The sequence below is a fragment of the Xenopus laevis genome, chromosome 3L, assembly GCF_017654675.1.
Source record: "Xenopus laevis strain J_2021 chromosome 3L, Xenopus_laevis_v10.1, whole genome shotgun sequence".
Lineage (NCBI taxonomy): Eukaryota > Metazoa > Chordata > Amphibia > Anura > Pipidae > Xenopus > Xenopus laevis.
Genome location: NC_054375.1, coordinates 2,192,364 through 2,214,695, shown reverse-complemented (window position 1 = coordinate 2,214,695; position 22,332 = coordinate 2,192,364). Strand labels below are relative to the sequence as shown.

The 22,332-nt window shown below is 42.8% G+C and overlaps 1 protein-coding gene and 1 long non-coding RNA gene across 2 annotated transcripts in view; both read right to left on the bottom strand.

Annotated features, from left to right (window-relative positions):
* Positions 1 to 10,429: 10,429 nt before the first annotated feature.
* The window catches only part of pkp2.L (plakophilin 2 L homeolog), a 33,302-nt gene continuing 21,399 nt past the window's right edge, over positions 10,430 to 22,332 (bottom strand). Inside the window, 4 exon segments of the mRNA NM_001091881.1 lie at positions 10,430 to 11,411; positions 14,987 to 15,074; positions 15,285 to 15,474; positions 15,643 to 15,796. Coding sequence (NP_001085350.1) covers positions 11,343 to 11,411; positions 14,987 to 15,074; positions 15,285 to 15,474; positions 15,643 to 15,796 — 501 coding nt within the window. The 3' untranslated portion in view covers positions 10,430 to 11,342.
* Positions 11,506 to 11,780, bottom strand: LOC121401345. The gene is made up of 2 exons (XR_005966176.1): positions 11,711 to 11,780; positions 11,506 to 11,639 (listed from the first exon to the last, which is right to left on the bottom strand). It is a non-coding gene; the product is annotated as an uncharacterized LOC121401345 (long non-coding RNA).

Sequence of the window (22,332 nt, the reverse complement as noted above, 5' to 3'; positions counted from 1 at the left end):
TCTGGGTACAGCTAAGTTTGCCACATTTTCTAGAAAAAAATACCAGCCTTCCTATATATTTATCTTTATTCCCTATTAATAACATTGGGATCACTGGCCTTCCTATTTATTTATCTTTATTCCCTATTAATAACATTGGGATCACTGACCTTCCTATATATTTATCTTTATTCCCTATTAATAACATTGGGATCACTGACCTTCCTATATATTTATCTTTATTCCCTATTAATAACATTGGGATCACTGACCTTCCTATATATTTATCTTTATTCCCTATTAATAACATTGGGATCACTGACCTTCCTATATATTTATCTTTATTCCCTATTAATAACATTGGGATCACTGACCTTCCTATATATTTATCTTTATTCCCTATTAATAACATTGGGATCACTGACCTTCCTATATATTTATCTTTATTCCCTATTAATAACATTGTGATCACTGACCTTCCTATATATTTATCTTTATTCCCTATTAATAACATTGGGATCACTGACCTTCCTATATATTTATCTTTATTCCCTATTAATAACATTGGGATCACTGACCTTCCTATATATTTATCTTTATTCCCTATTAATAACATTGGGATCACTGACCTTCCTATATATTTATCTTTATTCCCTATTAATAACATTGGGATCACTGACCTTCCTATATATTTATCTTTATTCCCTATTAATAACATTGGGATCAACCAACATTTTTACTGGCCAGGCCAATAAAACACCGGCCAGGTGGCAACCCTATGTACACCCCATTGTAGGCCTGTGCCATTATCTGGGCCCCTATAGGCAGCAGTTCTGTGCAGGAGGCTCATTAAATACGTCCCTGAATATTTCCCTTCCCCTAGAAACATGTCCCAGGCACAGGAAGTTCCACCACAAACACAATAGGTTCCATGTCTCGGCAGTTAAATCCTTCCCTCCTCTTTCTGTCACGTGACCCTTGGACTGTCTCATTGGCCCAGTTATATTAATATGTCATTTTAAATCACCAACATACATCCGGATGTAAAAGCCCTTTTATTGTACAGGGAGTAACGCGGTCCCAGGTCGATAGAGCTTACAATCTAAAAGATTACGTATGGACATCTCCCACAGACTTTCTGTATGCTGCACCTGCTCTGGGCTGATGTCACTTACCCGAGTTTAGGGAGTCACTTGCTACTTACATACCTCCCAACTGTCCCGTTTTTAGAGGGACAGTCAGTCCCTCTTTTGACAGTTCAACCCGCAGTCCCTTGTTTGTACTGAAAAGTCCTGTTTTTCTCTGCACTGAACAGCCAGAAAAAGAAACAAAGTTTCCAACTTAATTGGCTTTTTGCAGAGAGCCCAGAACAGCTACAGCAGCGGATAAGATACATTTGTAACAATTTTGAGATAAGCAAATAAGTAATTGTAACAATATAAGATAACCGGTCCCTTGGGAAAAGTTAGACTTAAAGGGCAAAAGCCATAGAAATATGTTAAAACTGCCAAATTTTGTAACATTAACATGGTAATTAGGGGGCACAAAATGGGCGTGGTCAAAAAACCCTTTTTTTGTCCCTTTTTATTTCCAAAATGTTGGGAGGTATGTGTATATACAATATAACAGTCACAATATACAGTATATATACAATAAAAAGGTCACAATACAGGGTTAGTAATGAATTCAGAGTCACATAGAAACCAGTGCAGTCTGCATCAGAATGGATTAACAATCAGCCCTGTAGCATCAGCTTCTACTACAGATGAACATCCCTTTCTGCTGGATGACTTTCCCCGACCCCTAAGCTTAGTTTATCAGCAGTAGCTCACTGAGCATGTGCAGTGCCACTGACTCACAACACAAGATCCAAGATGGGGAGCTGCTGGATCATTAGTGTTATAGGGCTACAGTAAGTACAGGAAATAAAATACACCCTTTAGTTTTCTGAGATCCTGCCCCATGGCTCTAATAAACCCACACTCAGAACTTTCCCTCTTGTTCTGCCTTATGGCTCAACGCTGGGGATTGGCCAAAATATTACTAAATAACAGTAAATTTCTTTAGGCCGAAAAAACGAGAATTTACATTTTATTGTTTTTTTCCTTTATTTTCCTTGTCTTTCATGTAACAGAATCAACTTCCCAATATCCATTCATTCCTCATTGTGTCTGTCTGTCCCTTTCTCTTCTCTGCACTACTGGTTCTGACTCCTGATACAACTTCCCAATATCCATTCATTCCTCATTCTCACTGGGTTTATAGTTCTGTGTAACTGTCATTGTGTCTGTCCCTTTCTCTGCACTGCTGCTTCTGACTCCTGATACAACTTCCCAATATCCATTCATTCCTCATTCTCACTGGGTTTATAGTTCTGTGTAACTGTCATTGTGTCTGTCCCTTTCTCTTCTCTGCACTGCTGCTTCTGACTCCTGATACAACTCCCCAATATCCATTCATTCCTCAATTTCACTGGGTTTATAGTTCTGTGTAACTGTCATTGTGTCTGTCCCTTTCTCTGCACTGCTGCTTCTGACTCCTGATACAACTTCCCAATATCCATTCATTCCTCATTCTCACTGGGTTTATAGTTCTGTGTAACTGTCATTGTGTCTGTCCCTTTCTTTGCACTGCTGCTTCTGACTCCTGATACAACTTCCCAATATCCATTCATTCCTCATTCTCACTGGGTTTATAGTTCTGTGTAACTGTCATTGTGTCTGTCCCTTTCTCTTCTCTGCACTGCTGCTTCTGACTCCTGATACAACTTCCCAATATCCATTCATTCCTCATTCTCACTGGGTTTATAGTTCTGTGTAACTATCATTGTGTCTGTCCCTTTCTCTGCACTGCTGCTTCTGACTCCTGATACAACTTCCCAATATCCATTCATTCCTCATTCTCACTGGGTTTATAGTTCTGTGTAACTGTCATTGTGTCTGTCCCTTTCTCTTCTCTGGACTGCTGCTTCTGACTCCTGATACAACTCCCCAATATCCATTCATTCCTCATTCTCACTGGGTTTATAGTTCTGTGTAACTGTCATTGTGTCTGTCCCTTTCTTTGCACTGCTGCTTCTGACTCCTGATACAACTTCCCAATATCCATTCATTCCTCATTCTCACTGGGTTTATAGTTCTGTGTAACTGTCATTGTGTCTGTCCCTGTCTCTTCTCTGCACTGCTGCTTCTGACTCCTGATACAACTTCCCAATATCCATTCATTCCTCATTCTCACTGGGTTTATAGTTCTGTGTAACTGTCATTGTGTCTGTCTGTCTGTATTGTCTGCACTGCTGTAACAATGTAGCAGAAGCCAAATGACGGATCTGGAAGTGGGTGCTGTTCCAATTAGAACCACTAGGGGTCTCTGGTTGTAGTACCAAAGCTGAGCACTAGGGGTCCCTGTTTAGTAAGGGAGTGGGAGCATTGGCTGATGGGTTGGGCAGACTCCAGTTAACCTTGAGATGTTGCTATTTGTACTGTAGGGATTTGCCGATTGTTTCCGCACCCAGCCCTTCCCTTCTGCTTGTTGTTTAAAGGTCTTAAACGATTTACAAGTGACAAAACAAAACATTTCACATATAAATTGCTGTCAGCGGCGCGGCTGTTTACAGTACCTCCAGTCCTGCTTTGATTATAAAGCTCTGGCTTTAGTTACCCTTTTATTGCTGGTTCCCAGTATGAGCCCAGTTAACACAGTTCATCGCAGCCCCAGTAAAGAGACCAATATATAGACACACATCGAGGATCAGAGCCATAGACTCACTACGGGATCAGTTACCCGTTAAATAAAGGTTCCTTTACAGCACTGCTGTCTGAGGATACCTATGATTACTTAATTAATTTATTTATTAGATTTATGTGCATGTTTTCACACTATTTGGTGCCTGTCGTTCTTGGTGGTGACTAGGGACACCCTTGCCTTGCGCCCCTCTCCTCTCTGATCCCTGAATTCAGGATTTGGCTGCAGTCTGACAGTTCCACTCAGCAGGTGGAAGTTTGTTGTTTACTTTGCCTTTAATCTCCTGCTCTCTTTCCTGCCGTCTGAGAGAAAGTACAAAGCACAGAAATAGAAAAGAGGATTTCTATGGCCCCAAACCCCTCTGTTCCTCTGGGAGACACTGAGTGGGGCAAGTTGGGACAGGAACCTCCTGTATTATATAAGCCCAGCTGTGCTCCTGCCCAAATCTCTTCCCCCAGGAGGTTTGTCAATACGGGAGTCCCAGGCTTCCCCTTTAAAGGACACGTATGATGTAGTGTAGAATAATAAAGGCCATTTTTGATTGGGATTCAGCATAGAATTAATGGCCTCTAATTATTATTCACTTGCAGTATTCCAGGAACTTTTGAAGGTAATATAAACCCAAATATAAAAGTTTGCTTTTATTTGAAACAACTTATCATATTGGTCTGTTCCTTGAAATTCCCAGCACTGCTGGTTTCGACTTCATGCTCGACTCCAGTTCCCAGCATGCCTTGCACTCCTCTTTGAATAAAGACAATCACTGAATGGCTGCAGGGGGGCTGCATACTACTGCATTGTTTTGATGGTACCTCTAGTCAGGACCAGCAGTTCAGGGAAGAACAAGGCAAAGACAGATATTGGGAAGTTGTATCAGAAGTCAGAAGCAGCAGTGCAGAGAAAGGGACAGACACAATGACAGTTACACAGAACTATAAACCCAGTGAGAATGAGGAATGAATGGATATTGGGAAGTTGTATCAGGAGTCAGAAGCAGCAGTGCAGAGAAAGGGACAGACACAATGACAGTTACACAGAACTATAAACCCAGTGAGAATGAGGAATGAATGGATATTGGGAAGTTGTATCAGGAGTCAGAAGCAGCAGTGCAGAGAAAGGGACAGACACAATGACAGTTACACAGAACTATAAACCCAGTGAGAATGAGGAATGAATGGATATTGGGAAGTTGTATCAGGAGTCAGAAGCAGCAGTGCAGAGAAAGGGACAGACACAATGACAGTTACACAGAACTATAAACCCAGTGAGAATGAGGAATGAATGGATATTGGGAAGTTGTATCAGGAGTCAGAAGCAGCAGTGCAGAGAAGAGAAAGGGACAGACACAATGACAGTTACACAGAACTATAAACCCAGTGAGAATGAGGAATGAATGGATATTGGGAAGTTGTATCAGGAGTCAGAAGCAGCAGTGCAGAGAAGAGAACTATAAACCCAGTGAGAATGAGGAATCCATTCATTGTGTCTGTCCCTTTCTCTTCTCTGCACTGCTGCCTCTGACTCCTGATACAACTTCCCAATATCCATTCATTCCTCATTCTCACTGGGTTTATAGTTCTGTGTAACTGTCATTGTGTCTGTCCCTTTCTCTGCACTGCTGCTTCTGACTCCTGATACAACTTCCCAATATCCATTCATTCCTCATTCTCACTGGGTTTATAGTTCTGTGTAACTGTCATTGTGTCTGTCCCTTTCTCTGCACTGCTGCTTCTGACTCCTGATACAACTTCCCAATATCCATTCATTCCTCATTCTCACTGGGTTTATAGTTCTGTGTAACTGTCATTGTGTCTGTCCCTTTCTCTTCTCTGCACTGCTGCTTCTGACTCCTGATACAACTTCCCAATATCCATTCATTCCTCATTCTCACTGGGTTTATAGTTCTGTGTAACTGTCATTGTGTCTATCTGGCATTGTCTGTCCGTCTTTACAGGGTTTTTAATGGTAGATCATACAAGGCATTGTGGGAAATTAAGTCTTGGATGGGATTGAGTTGACTCCAGTTACACATAGTCAGGAAAAGCAGTGCAGATAATTACAAAGGACAAACAGGTAAATATTAATGTATGTTGGAAAGTTGCAGATTTATATACTTGGGGTTACTTCTCCTTTAACCGAATCATAACCCCAAAAAAAACAAGGTTATTAAAAGGAGACAATTAAGGAATGAAAGTTTGGGAATGACAAGGAGCTCGGGTTGTGCCGATATCCCTGTGGGCTGAGGTTCGGGGTGTAGGAAACTGGTCGGACCAGTCTTGGGTTCAGGAGTTTATTCCTCTAAACTTTATTCCTCAGACTCAGCCTTTCACTGGTTTATATAAAGGTCATTGGCCCAGAATCACGGGGCCCCTGCAGATAAAAGCAGATACACATATATATTGGGGAGATTTACTAATGGTGCACACTGGTCTGGTGCTACAGCCCTCCCTTTGCACATTGGGGTCATTTAAATGGCGAAAAACAGGTGCAACTGCCATCTTTTAGCTCTACTGGCACCAGGAATGGATGTGGCTGCTTGGAGTGAAAAGGCAGGCAGGGGATTCTGGGAGTTGTAGTCCCCCCCTACATGAGACACTGCTCATCTAAAAGCAGATTTGGACAGAGAGGGTTTAAAGGGACACAAACCTCCCGTTGCCCTACCCAATAGAAGTGTCTGCCTCCCTGATATCACATTGGCATCAGTTATTATATGCAAGCACATGATGTTGCTGGACTACAACTCCCTGCATGCTTGAACCCTTCCGCTTCCTTCTGGAGCATGCTGGGAGTGGTAGTCCAGTAAGATTTAGGCAAGGCTCAATGTACTTTATCAGCTTGACTGTGACATATGTGAAATAAAAGCAGTTTTACTATTATCATCTGGGAGTGCTGCAATGTCTATGAATTCAGCCTGTAACAAGAGCAAAGGGAAAGGCAATTGTGAGGCAGTAAATCTCCTCCCACACAGTTATGGGTCAAGTTCACTTGCACCACAGGAATTATTTAATACCATTTTTTACTGACGTGACTTAAGCCGACAGTTGCAGCCTATGAGTAAGTGCCCCCCAAGGGCCAGAACATGTAAGGCTTGAATATCTGGCCAGATAAACTGAATAAACTGTCACTGCACATTTGTCAGATATTGTATAAATCTGCTCCCATAAGCTGATGGCCTGGGGCGTGGGCACCTCAACCAGGTATTGTTAGTGGTAATAGATAAACGTAATACCCGAGACAGACTGAGGGACGGGGGCAAGGGATGGACAGGTCACAGGAAGGAAAATAAAGAAAAAAGTAAGGGGGGTCAGTAAATGTCGCCTCCAATTCACACCACTGATTGGGGGTCAATTCTGTCACATGTCAGAGTCCCTTTGTCTTCCCGTGTTACATTGTTTCCTTCCTTTACTCTTCCCGTGTTACATTGTTTCCTTCCTTTACTCTTCCCGTGTTACATTGTTTCCTTCCTTTACTCTTCCCTTGTTACATTGTTTCCTTCCTTTACTCTTCCCTTGTTACATTGTTTCCTTCCTTTACTCTTCCCTTGTTACATTGTTTCCTTCCTTTACTCTTCCCTTGTTACATTGTTTCCTTCCTTTACTCTTCCCTTGTTACATTGTTTCCTTCCTTTACTCTTCCCTTGTTATATTATTTCCTTTCTTTACTCTTCCCTTGTTTCATTGTTTCCTTCCTTTACTCTTCCCTTGTTACATTGTTTCCTTCCTTTACTCTTCCCTTGTTACATTGTTTCCTTCCTTTACTCTTCCCTTGTTTCATTATTTCCTTTCCTTTACTCTTCCATTGTTTCCTTCCTTTACTCTTCCCTTGTTACATTGTTTCCTTCCTTTACTCTTCCCTTGTTATATTATTTCCTTCCTTTACTCTTCCCTTGTTTCATTATTTCCTTCCTTTACTCTTCCCTTGTTTCATTGTTTCCTTCCTTTACTCTTCCCTTGTTTCATTGTTTCCTTCCTTTACTCTTCCCTTGTTTCATTGTTTCCTTCCTTTACTCTTCCCTTGTTACATTGTTTCCTTCCTTTACTCTTCCCTTGTTACATTGTTTCCTTCCTTTACTCTTCCCTTGTTACATTGTTTCCTTCCTTTACTCTTCCCTTGTTACATTGTTTCCTTCCTTTACTCTTCCCTTGTTACATTGTTTCCTTCCTTTACTCTTCCCTTGTTACATTGTTTCCTTCCTTTACTCTTCCCTTGTTACATTGTTTCCTTCCTTTACTCTTCCTTGTTACATTGTTTCCTTCCTTTACTCTTCCCATTGTTACATTGTTTCCTTCCTTTACTCTTCCCTTGTTACATTGTTTCCTTCCTTTACTCTTCCCTTGTTACATTGTTTCCTTCCTTTACTCTTCCCTTGTTACATTGTTTCCTTCCTTTACTCTTCCCTTGTTACATTGTTTCCTTCCTTTACTCTTCCCTTGTTACATTGTTTCCTTCCTTTACTCTTCCCTTGTTACATTGTTTCCTTCCTTTACTCTTCCCTTGTTACATTGTTTCCTTCCTTTACTCTTCCCTTGTTACATTGTTTCCTTCCTTTACTCTTCCCTTGTTTCATTATTTCCTTCCTTTACTCTTCCCTTGTTTCATTGTTTCCTTCCTTTACTCTTCCCTTGTTACATTGTTTCCTTCCTTTACTCTTCCCTTGTTTCATTGTTTCCTTCCTTTACTCTTCCCTTGTTTCATTGTTTCCTTCCTTTACTCTTCCCTTGTTTCATTGTTTCCTTCCTTTACTCTTCCCTTGTTTCATTGTTTCCTTCCTTTACTCTTCCCTTGTTTCATTATTTCCTTCCTTTACTCTTCCCTTGTTACATTGGTTCCTTCCCTTGTTACATTATTTCCTTCCCTTGTTACATCATTTCCTTCCCTTTCTTTACCCCTTGTCGTAGTAACGTAACTAGAGGGAGGCGGACCCTGGCGTGGGATGTGCAGCCGGGCCCCATCCCCCTCCGTACGTCATTTTCTGCCGCCGGAGTCAGTGGCACACGAGCTGCCGGGGGGCCCTGAGGGGGTGCGGGCCCTGGCCCAATCGCACCCCCAGTATTTACACCACTGCCTTGTCAAATAGTTCCCTTCCTTTACTCTTCCCTTATTACTTTATTTCCTTCCTTCATTCTTCCTGTGTTACATTCTTTCCTTCCCTTGTCAAATAATTCCCTTCCTTTACTCTTCAAATGACTTTATCTCCTTCCCTTGTTAAATTATTTCCTTCCCTTTCTTTACCCTTTGTCAAATAGTTCCCTAAATTTTTTTCTTCCCTTGTTACATTGTTTCTTTTCCTCTCTCTTCCCTTGTTACATTGTTTCCTTCCTTTACTCTTCCCTCATTACTTATTTCCTTCCTTTATTCTTCCTGTGTTACATTCTTTCCTTCCCTTGTAACATTATTTCCTTCCCTTTCTTTACCCCTCGTCAAATAGTTTCCTTCCTTTTCTCTTCCTGTTACTTAATTTCCTTCCCTTGTTACATTATTTCCTTCCCTTTCTTTACCCTTTGTCAAATAGTTCCCTTCCTTTGCTCTTCCCTACATTTTTTCCTTCCCATGTTACATGGTTTATTTTCCTTTCTCTTCACTTGTTACATTGTTTCTTTCCCTTATTCTTCCAGTGTTACATTGTTTCCTTCCCTTATTGCTTTATTTCCTTCCTTTACTTTTCCTGTGTTACATTATTTCCTTCCCTTTCTTTACCCCTTGTCAAATAGTTCCCTTCCTTTACTCTTCCCTACATGGTTTCCTTCTCTTTCTCTTCCCTTGTTACTTTATTTCCTTTCCGTGTTCCATTGTTTCTTTCCCCTTTTCTTTATTACATGATCTCCTTCCCTTTCTTCCCCCGTGTTTCTCTTCCCTTTCGGAATAGTTCCCATCCCAACCTCTTTCCTTGTCACCCAGTTTCCATGTGGCAGTTGTATAGAAAAAATACAAGCGGCTTTTATTGAATAAATTGCAGTAACAGCAAATGAGAAACGACACAAAACAGAACATTTGAGTTGAAATCTCTTCTTTCTGTATCTGAAATAAAAAGGCCAGAACTTGTACTGTCCATGTTTCTCATCTCAAACTACGGAACCATCGTAGATCTATTATCCAGAATGCTAGTTTTCTGGATACAGAGCCTTAAGGCTACTAGAAATACTCTTCCCAATTTTGGGAGTTTTTCTGGATAATAGAGCCCATACTTGTATGACAGAGAATGAGCCTCCGGTGTTTATACAAGAACTCCCACCCACATTCCTTCTCTATAACATCTTGTATAACTTGCTTTATTATCCCTTTCCTGAACCAGATCTTTATCCTGCCCTTCAGCCCTTTAATTCTAAATCATCTTCTCTGCCCTCCACAACCTGCTGACTCTCCCCAAATCTTTTCCCTGTCCCTTCAGCTCCTCTCCCTGCAGTCTCAATGCCCCCAGCCCTTCACCCGTCTGACTGTCTCTTGTACCCACTTCCAACTAAATCCTTGTGCTCATGAGTCGGACACATCTTGTCATTACAGATCATTCCATTGTACACCTTGTACCCACCCCTCACTACTATTTGCATCCGTTATTCTTCAACAATTCCCCCCTTAACTCTTGGTATGTTCTACAATGGTCTATTCTTTTCAATTAGGCTTCAGCTTTCAATAGGGGGTCACCGACCCTGGCAACCAAGCTACAAATGTATTGTTATTGATGCTTTCTTTTCATTTTTAATTTTCCAGTCTCTCATTCACACCACTGCCTGGTTGCTAGGGTACAATGATCTCTAGCAACCTGTTAAAACTCCAAACTATTGAAAATAACAATATACAACACTAGCAGTTAATTTAAAGGTGAATTCCCCCTTTAGTAACTACCCTAGTGATCAGTGGCAACCAATCAGCTTTCATGCATAAAGTGAATTTCTCAGTGATTTCTATTGGCACAGACACGTTAGTAAATAAAACGGACTAATCAGTAGTTTTGGAACACGCATAGAAAATCCTGTCCAGTCTCAGGATAAAACAAGAGGCTGAAAATAATCCCAAAGAAAACACGTGACCCGGGTCAGAACCTTGGGATCGTGATCTATTTCGCCTGAAATGAATATAACTCAGTGGCTGAAGGTTAAAAAGGTTCTGATTTGCCAGTCATAGGATTATTCGTCAGTATATTGTGAAAGTGGGTGTAAACATCCCAGGTTAATAGTGCAGGACTGGATTTAATACTCAGATACTCCGTGCCAATGAGGGGGTATCTGGGACCCAAATATAAACACAGCCTGGATCCAATAAAGGCAAAAAAAATAAGCAATAATAAAATCGCTGTGAGCCAATCACCTGCCTTAGTCACGGACCAATCAGAAAGCGGCAGCAATAAAACTCCAGAATCCTTTGGATTCCTGTTAGTGACAAACCCTAAAATCTAATTTATTCCTTGTGTTTTGCACTGATTGGTGTCCATGTAAAGTGAGCATTCTGTTCCCAAGAGCTAGCACTTCACACAGCATGAAAAAAAAAAAGAAGTTAACAGGCGATAGCGTTAGTTCCATTGCTGTAACCAGGCAGGGTGCAAGGGATTAATCCCAATCAATGAGGCGGAGGGAAGGTGGTTTGGAGGGTTTCTTGCTGCTCCTCGGACCTCCGACAAACATTCAGTCTCTGAGTGAATTGTAAGCCTTCAGGGTGCGGGGGTTGACAAAATCCGCCTTCTTGTACATGGACTGCGGGGGGGGGGGGGAGGGGGCAGAATTAGTAACAGTTTCTCCAAAAAAAAATACCCAGAATTTTACTCATTCCTAAAAAAAGTCTTGTCTGTTCTGTGACCTTAAGAGGCCGATGCATTTCTATTCTGTGACCTTAGAGGCCGATGCATTTCTATTCTGTGACCTTAGAGGCCGAGCATTTCTATTCTGTGACCTTAAGAGGCCGATGCATTTCTATTCTGTGACCTTTTTCTATTCTGTGACCTTAAGAGGCCGATGCATTTCTATTCTGTGACCTTAGTTTTCTATTCTGTGACCTTAGAGGCCGATGCATTTCTATTCTGTGACCTTAGAGGCGCGAGGCATTTCTATTCTGGGACCTTAGAGGCTGCATTTCTATTCTGTGACATGCATTTCTATTCTGTGACTTAGCGGCCGAATGCATTTCTATTCTGTGACCTTAGAGGCCGTGCATTTCTATTCTGTGACCTTAGAGGCCGATGCCATTTCTATTCTGTGACCTTAGAGCCGATGCATTTCTATTTCTGTGACCCTTAGAGGCCGATGCATTTCTTAAAGAGGCGATGCATTCTATTCTGGGCCCTTGGAGAGGCCGATGCATTTCTATTCTGGGCCCTTAGAGGCCGATGCATTTCTATTCGGGGCCCTTAGAGGCCGATGCATTTCTATTCTGGGCCTTAGAGGCGGCGATGCATTTCTATTCTGGGCCCTTAGAGGCCGGATGCATTTCTATTCTGGGGCCTTAGAGGCCGATGCATTTCTATTCTGGGCCCTTAGAGGCCGATGCATTTCTATTCTGGGCCCTTAGAGGCCGATGCATTTCTATTCTGGGCCCTTAGAGGCCGATGCATTTCTATTCTGGGCCCTTAGAGGCCGATGCATTTCTATTCTGGGCCCTTAGAGGCCGATGCATTTCTATTATGGGCCCTTAGAGGCCGATGCATTTCTATTCTGGGCCCTTGTAGGCCGATGCATTTCTATTCTGTGACCTTAAGAGGCCGATGCATTTCTATTCTGTGACCTTAGAGGCCGAGGCATTTCTATTCTGGGCCCTTAGAGGCCAATGCATTTCTATTCTGTGACCTTAGAGGCCGATGCATTTCTATTCTGTGACCTTAGAGGCCGATGCATTTCTATTCTGTGACCTTAGAGGCCGAGGCATTTCTATTCCTGGGCCCCTTAGAGGCCGTTGCATTTCTATTCTGTGGACCTTAGAGGCCGATGCATTTCTATTCTGTGACCTTAGAGGCCCGATGCATTTTATTTGGGACGCTAAGAGGCCGAGCATTTCTATTCTGGGCCTTAGAGGGCCGATTTTCTATTCTGAGAGCGCATTTGGGCCCTTATTTTTCTATTCTGGGACCTAGAGGCGATGCATTTCTATTCTGACTTAGAGGCCGATGCATTTCTATTCTGGGCCCTTAGAGGCCAATGCATTTCTATTCTGTGACCTTAGAGGCCGATGCATTTCTATTCTGTGACCTTAGAGGTCGATGCATTTCTATTCTGTGACCTTAGAGGCCAATGCATTTCTATTCTGTGACCTTAGAGGTCGATGCATTTCTATTCTGTGACCTTAGAGGCCGATGCATTTCTATTCTGTGACCTTAGAGGCCGATGCATTTCTATTTTGGGTGCTAAGAGGCCGATGCATTTCTATTCTGGGCCTTAGAGCCGATGCATTTCTATTCTGAGAGGCCGATGCATTTCTATTCTGTGACCTTAGAGGCCGATGCATTTCTATTCTGTGACCTTAGAGGCCGATGCATTTCTATTTTGGGTGCTAAGAGGCCGATGCATTTCTATTCTGTGACCTTAGAGGCCGATGCATTTCTATTCTGGGCCCTTAGAGGCCGATGCATTTCTATTCTGGGCCCTTAGAGGCCGATGCATTTCTATTCTGGGCCCTTAGAGGCCGATGCATTTCTATTCTGGGCCCTTAGAGGCCGATGCATTTCTATTCTGGGCCCTTAGAGGCCGATGCATTTCTATTTTGGGTGCTAAGAGGCCGATGCATTTCTATTCTGGGCCCTTAGAGGCCGATGCATTTCTATTCTGGGCCCTTAGAGGCCGATGCATTTCTATTCTGGGCCCTTGTAGGCCGATGCATTTCTATTCTGTGACCTTAAGAGGCCGATGCATTTCTATTCTGTGACCTTAGAGGCCGAGGCATTTCTATTCTGGGCCCTTAGAGGCCAATGCATTTCTATTCTGTGACCTTAGAGGCCGATGCATTTCTATTCTGTGACCTTAGAGGCCGATGCATTTCTATTCTGTGACCTTAGAGGCCGAGGCATTTCTATTCTGGGCCCTTAGAGGCCGTTGCATTTCTATTCTGTGACCTTAGAGGCCGATGCATTTCTATTCTGTGACCTTAGAGGCCGATGCATTTCTATTTTGGGCGCTAAGAGGCCGATGCATTTCTATTCTGGGCCCTTAGAGGCCGATGCATTTCTATTCTGGGCCCTTAGAGGCCGATGCATTTCTATTCTGGGCCCTTAGAGGCCAATGCATTTCTATTCTGTGACCTTAGAGGCCGATGCATTTCTATTCTGTGACCTTAGAGGCCGATGCATTTCTATTCTGGGCCCTTAGAGGCCAATGCATTTCTATTCTGTGACCTTAGAGGCCGATGCATTTCTATTCTGTGACCTTAGAGGTCGATGCATTTCTATTCTGTGACCTTAGAGGCCAATGCATTTCTATTCTGTGACCTTAGAGGTCGATGCATTTCTATTCTGTGACCTTAGAGGCCGATGCATTTCTATTCTGTGACCTTAGAGGCCGATGCATTTCTATTCTGTGACCTTAGAGGCCGATGCATTTCTATTTTGGGTGCTAAGAGGCCGATGCATTTCTATTCTGGGCCCTTAGAGGCCGATGCATTTCTATTCTGGGCCCTTAGAGGCCGATGCATTTCTATTCTGTGACCTTAGAGGCCGATGCATTTCTATTCTGTGACCTTAGAGGCCGATGCATTTCTATTTTGGGTGCTAAGAGGCCGATGCATTTCTATTCTGTGACCTTAGAGGCCGATGCATTTCTATTCTGGGCCCTTAGAGGCCGATGCATTTCTATTCTGGGCCCTTAGAGGCCGATGCATTTCTATTCTGGGCCCTTAGAGGCCGATGCATTTCTATTCTGGGCCTTAGAGGCCGATGCATTTCTATTCTGGGCCCTTAGAGGCGATGCATTTCTATTTGGGTGCTAAGAGGCCGATGCATTTCTATTCTGGGCCCTTAGAGGCCGATGCATTTCTATTCTGGGCCCTTAGAGGCCGATGCATTTCTATTCTGGGCCCTTAGAAGCCGATGCATTTCTATTTTGGGTGCTAAGAGGCCGATGCATTTCTGCTGCTGATACAATTGTATCAATAAAACAGCATCTGGTCAGTAACATGACTGATCCCTGATTGGTCCTTACAAGTTCATCTTACTGAGTCCTGATTGGCTGATTCAGTTCTATGATATTCATCCAATATATTTCTTTTTTAGGAATTATAGCAAATTAAGGGAACAACTATTGTCGGAATCATTTCAGGAGTCAATAAGCAGTGCCTGGGTGCCACTTACCTTCTTGTAGGTGCTGTGCAAATCCTGGTGGGTCCACATGGCAAACAGAACAATGGAGGCCGCCTTGCCAGTCTTGGTAGCCAAATTACTGAAAATGGGAAAACAACATTATTTTCATTCACAAGGTTAATAGTCCAGTTTTCATCCCGACCTCTATTCCCGCTCCCCTACAAATCTGCAAAGTAACAGCCTGACAGCAAGGGAGCCTGCTCAGCTTATTAGATAGGCTTTACAGCATGGATATACAATATGGCAGTGTTATAATATAGTCATGAATGTTTAGGGGTCACACTCCCACCTGTCGCTGACGCTGAGACTGCTGAGTTTCGGGACCCCTCCGTTATTCAGAACCGCCCGTGCGTTCTCGGAGCTTTTAGAGATCAAATTGTTGATGACGTAACAGACTGACGCCGCCGTCTCATTGGCTACACCCGAGTCTGGGACACTCCCCGGGATCAACTGCACCAGATCCGGCAGAATTTCTCTCGCTGGGGGAGTAACAGTATCAATAAACAGACTTAATATGTAAAAGTCAACATCAAGATTTCTGACTTCCTATTTAAATATGGACTACAATTCCCAGCATCCCTTGCAGGTATTCCCTGTAGGAGGACTCTGGAAGCTGAGACAATACAATAGGAGGTTCCAGTACTGACCGATCTCATTTTGGAGGTTGGAGTAGCGAGACAGGTTTCTCAGGAGCGAGACGGACGTCCGTTTTACTCCCGGATCACTTGAATTAAGTATGTTCCTTATGTGATGTAGCCCAGTCTCCTTCTGAACAATCATGTGAGCAACAGCCGACGGCATCTGGGGAGGGAGAGAAGAACATGAGTGTAAATAAAATAGAATATATTGTACAGAAGAGAGTTTTTGTACAGGCTGTTCCTGCTGAATTGTGCTTAGTACAGGGAATACCTATGCTGCCATAGTTTTATGGGATCTCCCTGTACAGACTATGAGCAAACTTAGGGACTGTTCCTGCTGAATTGTGCTTAGTACAGGGAAACCTATGCTGCCATAGTTTTATGGGTCTCTTGTACAGACTATGAGCAAACTTAGGGCTGTTCCTGCTGAATTGTGTTGTACAGGGAATACCTATGTCATAGTTTTATGGATCTCTCTGTACAGACTATGAGCAAACTTAGGGACTGTTCCTGCTGAATTGTGCTTAGTACAGGGAATACCTATGCGCCATAGTTTATGGATCTCTCTGTACAGACTATGAGCAAATTAGGGACTGTTCCTGCTGAATTGTGCTTAGTACAGGGAATACCTATCTGCCATAGTTTATGGGATCTTCTGTACAGACTATGAGCAAACTTAGGGACTGTTCCTGCTGAATGTGCTTAGTACAGGGAATACCTATGCTGCCATAGTTTTATGGATCTCTCTGTACAGACTATGAGCAACTTAGGGACTGTTCCTGCTGAATTGTGCTTAGTACAGGGATACCTATGCTGCCATAGTTTTATGGGATCTCTCTGTACAGACTATGAGCAAACTTAGGGACTGTTCCTGCTGAATTGTGCTTAGTACAGGGAATACCTATGCTGCCATAGTTTTATGGGATCTCTCTGTACAGACTATGAGCAAACTTAGGGACTGTTCCTGCTGAATTGTGCTTAGTACAGGGAATACCTATGCTGCCATAGTTTTATGGATCTCTCTGTACAGACTATGAGCAAACTTAGGGACTGTTCCTGCTGAATTGTGCTTAGTACAGGGAATACCTATGCTGCCATAGTTTTATGGGATCTCTCTGTACAGACTATGAGCAAACTTAGGGACTGTTCCTGCTGAATTGTGCTTAGTACAGGGAATACCTATGCTGCCATAGTTTTATGGGATCTCTCTGTACAGACTATGAGCAAACTTAGGGACTGTTCCTGCTGAATTGTGCTTAGTACAGGGAATACCTATGCTGCCATAGTTTTATGGATCTCTCTGTACAGACTATGAGCAAACTTAGGGACTGTTCCTGCTGAATTGTGCTTAGTACAGGGAATACCTATGCTCCATAGTTTTATGGGATCTCTCTGTACAGACTATGAGCAAACTTAGGGACTGTTCCTGCTGAATTGTGCTTAGTACAGGGAATACCTATGCTGCCATAGTTTTATGGGATCTCTCTGTACAGACTATGAGCAAACTTAGGGACTGTTCCTGCTGAATTGTGCTTAGTACAGGGAATACCTATGCTGCCATAGTTTTATGGATCTCTCTGTACAGACTATGAGCAAACTTAGGGACTGTTCCTGCTGAATTGTGCTTAGTACAGGGAATACCTATGCTGCCATAGTTTTATGGGATCTCTCTGTACAGACTATGAGCAAACTTAGGGACTGTTCCTGCTGAATTGTGCTTAGTACAGGGAATACCTATGCTGCCATAGTTTTATGGGATCTCTCTGTACAGACTATGAGCAAACTTAGGGACTGTTCCTGCTGAATTGTGCTTAGTACAGGGAATACCTATGCTGCCATAGTTTTATGGGATCTCTCTGTACAGACTATGAGCAAACTTAGGACTGTTCCTGCTGAATTGTGCTTAGTACAGGAATACTATGCTGCATAGTTTTATGGATCTCTCTGTACAGACTATGAGCAAACTTAGGGACTGTTCCTGCTGATTGTGCTTAGTACAGGGAATACCTATGCTGCCATAGTTTATGGGATCTCTCTGTACAGACTATGAGCAAACTTAGGGACTGTTCCTGCTGAATTGTGCTTAGTACAGGGAATACCTATGTGCCATAGTTTTATGGGATCTCTCTGTACAGACTATGAGCAAACTTAGGGACTGTTCCTGCTGAATTGTGCTTAGTACAGGAATACTATGCTGCCATAGTTTTATGGATCTCTCTGTACAGACTATGAGCAAACTTAGGGACTGTTCCTGCTGATTGTGCTTAGTACAGGAATACCTATGCTGCCATGTTTTATGGATCTCTCTGTACAGACTATGAGCAAACTTAGGGACTGTTCCTGCTGAATTGTGTTAGTACAGGGAATACTATGCTGCCATAGTTTTATGGGATCTCTCTGTACAGACTATGAGCAAACTTAGGGACTGTTCCTGCTGAATTGTGCTTAGTACAGGGAATACCTATGCTGCCATAGTTTTATGGGATCTCTCTGTACAGACTATGAGCAAACTTAGGGACTGTTCCTGCTGAATTGTGCTTAGTACAGGGAAATACTATGCTGCCATAGTTTTATGGATTCTCTGTACAGACTATGAGCAAACTTAGGGACTGTTCCTGCTGAATTGTGCTTAGTACAGGAATACTTGCTGCCATAGTTTTATGGATCTCTCTGTACAGACTATGAGCAAACTTAGGGACTGTTCCTGCTGAATTGTGCTTAGTACAGGGAATACCTATGCTGCCATAGTTTTATGGGATCTCTCTGTACAGACTATGAGCAAATTAGGGACTGTTCCTGCTGAATTGTGCTTAGTACAGGGAATACCTATGCTGCCATAGTTTTATGGATCTCTCTGTACAGACTATGAGCAAACTTAGGGCTGTTCCTGCTGAATTGTGCTTAGTACAGGGAATACCTATGCTGCCATAGTTTTATGGGATCTCTCTGTACAGACTATGAGCAAACTTAGGGACTGTTCCTGCTGAATTGTGCTTAGTACAGGGAATACCTATGCTCCATAGTTTTATGGGATCTCTCTGTACAGACTATGAGCAACTTAGGGACTGTTCCTGCTGAATTGTGCTTAGTACAGGGAATACCTATTGCCATAGTTTTATGGGATCTCTCTGTACAGACTATGAGCAAACTTAGGGACTGTTCCTGCTGAATTGTGCTTAGTACAGGGAATACCTATGCTCCATAGTTTTATGGGATCTCTCTGTACAGACTATGAGCAAACTTAGGGACTGTTCCTGCTGAATTGTGCTTAGTACAGGAATACCTATGCTGCCATATTTTATGGATCTCTCTGTACAGACTATGAGCAAACTTAGGGCTGTTCCTGCTGAATTGTGCTTAGTACAGGGAATACCTATGCTGCCATAGTTTTATGGGATCTCTCTGACAGACTATGAGCAAACTTAGGGACTGTTCCTGCTGAATTGTGCTTAGTACAGGAATACCTATGTCCATAGTTTTATGGATTCTCTGTAAGACTATGACAACTTAGGGGACTGTTCCTGCTGAATTGTGCTTAGTAAGGGAATACTATGCTGCCATAGTTTTATGGATCTCTCTGTACAGACTATGAGCAAATTAGGGACTGTTCCTGCTGAATTGTGCTTAGTACAGGGAATACCTATCTGCCATAGTTTTATGGATCTCTCTGTACAGACTATGAGCAAACTTAGGGACTGTTCCTGCTGAATTGTGCTTAGTACAGGGAATACCTATGCTCCATAGTTTTATGGATCTCTCTGTACAGACTATGAGCAAACTTAGGACTGTTCCTGCTGAATTGTGCTTAGTACAGGAATACCTATGCTGCCATAGTTTTATGGATCTCTTGTACAGACTATGAGCAAACTTAGGGACTGTTCCTGCTAATTGTGCTTAGTACAGGAATATATGCTGCCATAGTTTATGGATCTCTCTGTACAGACTATGAGCAAACTTAGGACTGTTCTGCTGAATTGTGCTTAGTACAGGGAATACTATGCTGCCATAGTTTTATGGGATCTCTCTGTACAGACTATGAGCAAACTTAGGGACTGTTCCTGAATTGTGCTTAGTACAGGGAATACCTATGCTGCCATAGTTTTATGGGATCTCTCTGTACAGACTATGAGCAAATTAGGACTGTTCCTGCTGAATTGTGCTTAGTACGGGAATACTATGTGCATAGTTTTATGGATCTCTTGTACAGACTATGAGCAAACTTAGGACTTTCCTGCTGAATTGTGCTTAGTAAGGGAATACTATGCTGCATAGTTTATGGATCTCTCTGTACAGACTATGAGCAAATTAGGACTGTTCCTGCTGAATTGTGCTTATACAGGGAATACCTATGCTGCCATAGTTTTATGGATCTCTCTGTACAGACTATGAGCAAACTTAGGGACTGTTCCTGCTGAATTGTGCTTAGTACGGAATACCTATGCTGCCATAGTTTTATGGATCTCTCTGTACAGACTATGAGCAAACTTAGGGACTGTTCCTGCTGAATTGTGCTTAGTACAGGGAATACCTATGCTGCCATAGTTTTATGGGATCTCTCTGTACAGACTATGAGCAAACTTAGGGACTGTTCCTGCTGAATTGTGCTTAGTACAGGGAATACCTATGCTGCCATAGTTTTATGGATCTCTCTGTACAGACTATGAGCAAACTTAGGGGACTGTTCCTGCTGAATTGTGCTTAGTACAGGGAATACCTATGCTGCCATAGTTTTATGGATCTCTCTGTACAGACTATGAGCAAATTTAGGGACTGTTCCTGCTGAATTGTGCTTAGTACAGGGAATACCTATGCTGCCATAGTTTTATGGAAACTCTCTGTACAGACTATGAGCAAATTAGGGACTGTTCCTGCTGAATTGTGCTTAGTACAGGGAATACCTATGCTGCCATAGTTTTATGGGATCTCTCTGTACAGACTATGAGCAAACTTAGGGGACTGTTCCTGCTGAATTGTGCTTAGTACAGGGAATACCTATGCTGCCATAGTTTTATGGGATCTCTCTGTACAGACTATGAGCAAACTTAGGGACTGTTCCTGCTGAATTGTGCTTAGTACAGGGAATACCTATGTACCATAGTTTTATGGGATCTCTCTGTACAGACTATGAGCAAACTTAGGGACTGTTCCTGCTGAATTGTGCTTAGTACAGGGAATACCTATGTACCATAGTTTTATGGGATCTCTCTGTACAGACTATGAACAAACTTAGGGACTGTTCCTGCTGAATTGTGCTTAGTACAGGGGATACCTATGGTGACATAGATTGATGGTATTGCTGAGACTTCCTATCGCAGTTGAAATTATATTTATAGAACAGAAAGTCTGATTTACAGTGAAATAGTGAGAATATTTGGCTTTAGAGCCTGAGGGGAGGGTGGAACTGTCCATATAAATCTCACTGACTCACTAGTCCCACGTGAGGGAATTCACCCCAATAACTCCCCCCCGTGTTACATTATTCTGACCTTGTTTGTGGCACTTACAGTAAGGTGATTATAACCGAGACTGTTCCCAGGCGCAGGACAATCTTATTAGACTGCAGGACATGGATTGGGGCGGCCCCTATAACAGTCTAATCATCTCTTTTGTATTAGAGAAAACTGGAACTAAACCAAATCATTGATCTCTGATTTCTAACAGAAGATTTATAGTTGGGCCCCGGGGTCTAACAAAGAACTTCCTGCCCTGAGTCTCCTGCAATAAATCTCCCAACTCTCACACTGACTCCGCCTTTACTCCCAGCAACAACTGTGCCACCCACAGCAACCAATCCTCACCCTCCGACATGTCATGTGACCACTGGGCTGAGCCATGGAACTCACAATTCAAAATCCATGTAAATAGTGGCCTGATTATACATTTAATTACACACACAAAATATATTCCTACTGCTGTTCATTTGCTTGGGGAGTGTATTTACTGCTACTCCTGTCACTGTCTCTACTTCCTTTCCTGCTACTCATGTCACTGTCTCTACTTCCTTTCCTGGTATTTGTGCGACTGTCTCTACTTCTCTTCTTCCTCTCATGGTACTCCTGTCACTGTCTCTACTTCCTTTCCTGCTACTCGTCTGACTGTCTCTTCTTCCTTTCCTGGTATTTGTGCGACTGTCTCTACTTTTCTTCTTCCTCTCATGGTACTCCTGTCACTGTCTCTACTACCTTTCCTGCTACTCATGTCACTGTCTCTACTTCCTTTCCTGGTATTTGTGCGACTGTCTCTACTTCTCTTCTTCCTCTCATGGTACTCCTGTCACTGTCTCTACTACCTTTCCTGCTACTTGTCTGACTGTCTCTTCTGCCTTTCCTGGTACTTGTGTGACTGTCTCTACTTCCTTTCCTGGTATTCGTGTGACTGTCTCTACTTCCTTTGCGTGGGGGAGTGTATTTCCTACTACTCGTGTGACTGTCTCTACTTCCTGTGCACGGGGGAGTGTATTTCCTGGTACTCGTGTGACTGTCTCTACTTCCTTTGCACAGGGAATTGTATTTCCTGGTACTAGTGTGACTGTCTCTACTTCCTTTGCATGGGGGAGTGTATTTCCTGGTACTTGTGTGACTGTCTTTATTTCCTTTCCTGGTACTCATGTGACTGTCTCTACTTCATTTGCATGGGGGAGTGTATTTCCTGGTACTCATGTGACTGTCTCTACTTCCTTTGCGTGGGGGAGTGTATTTC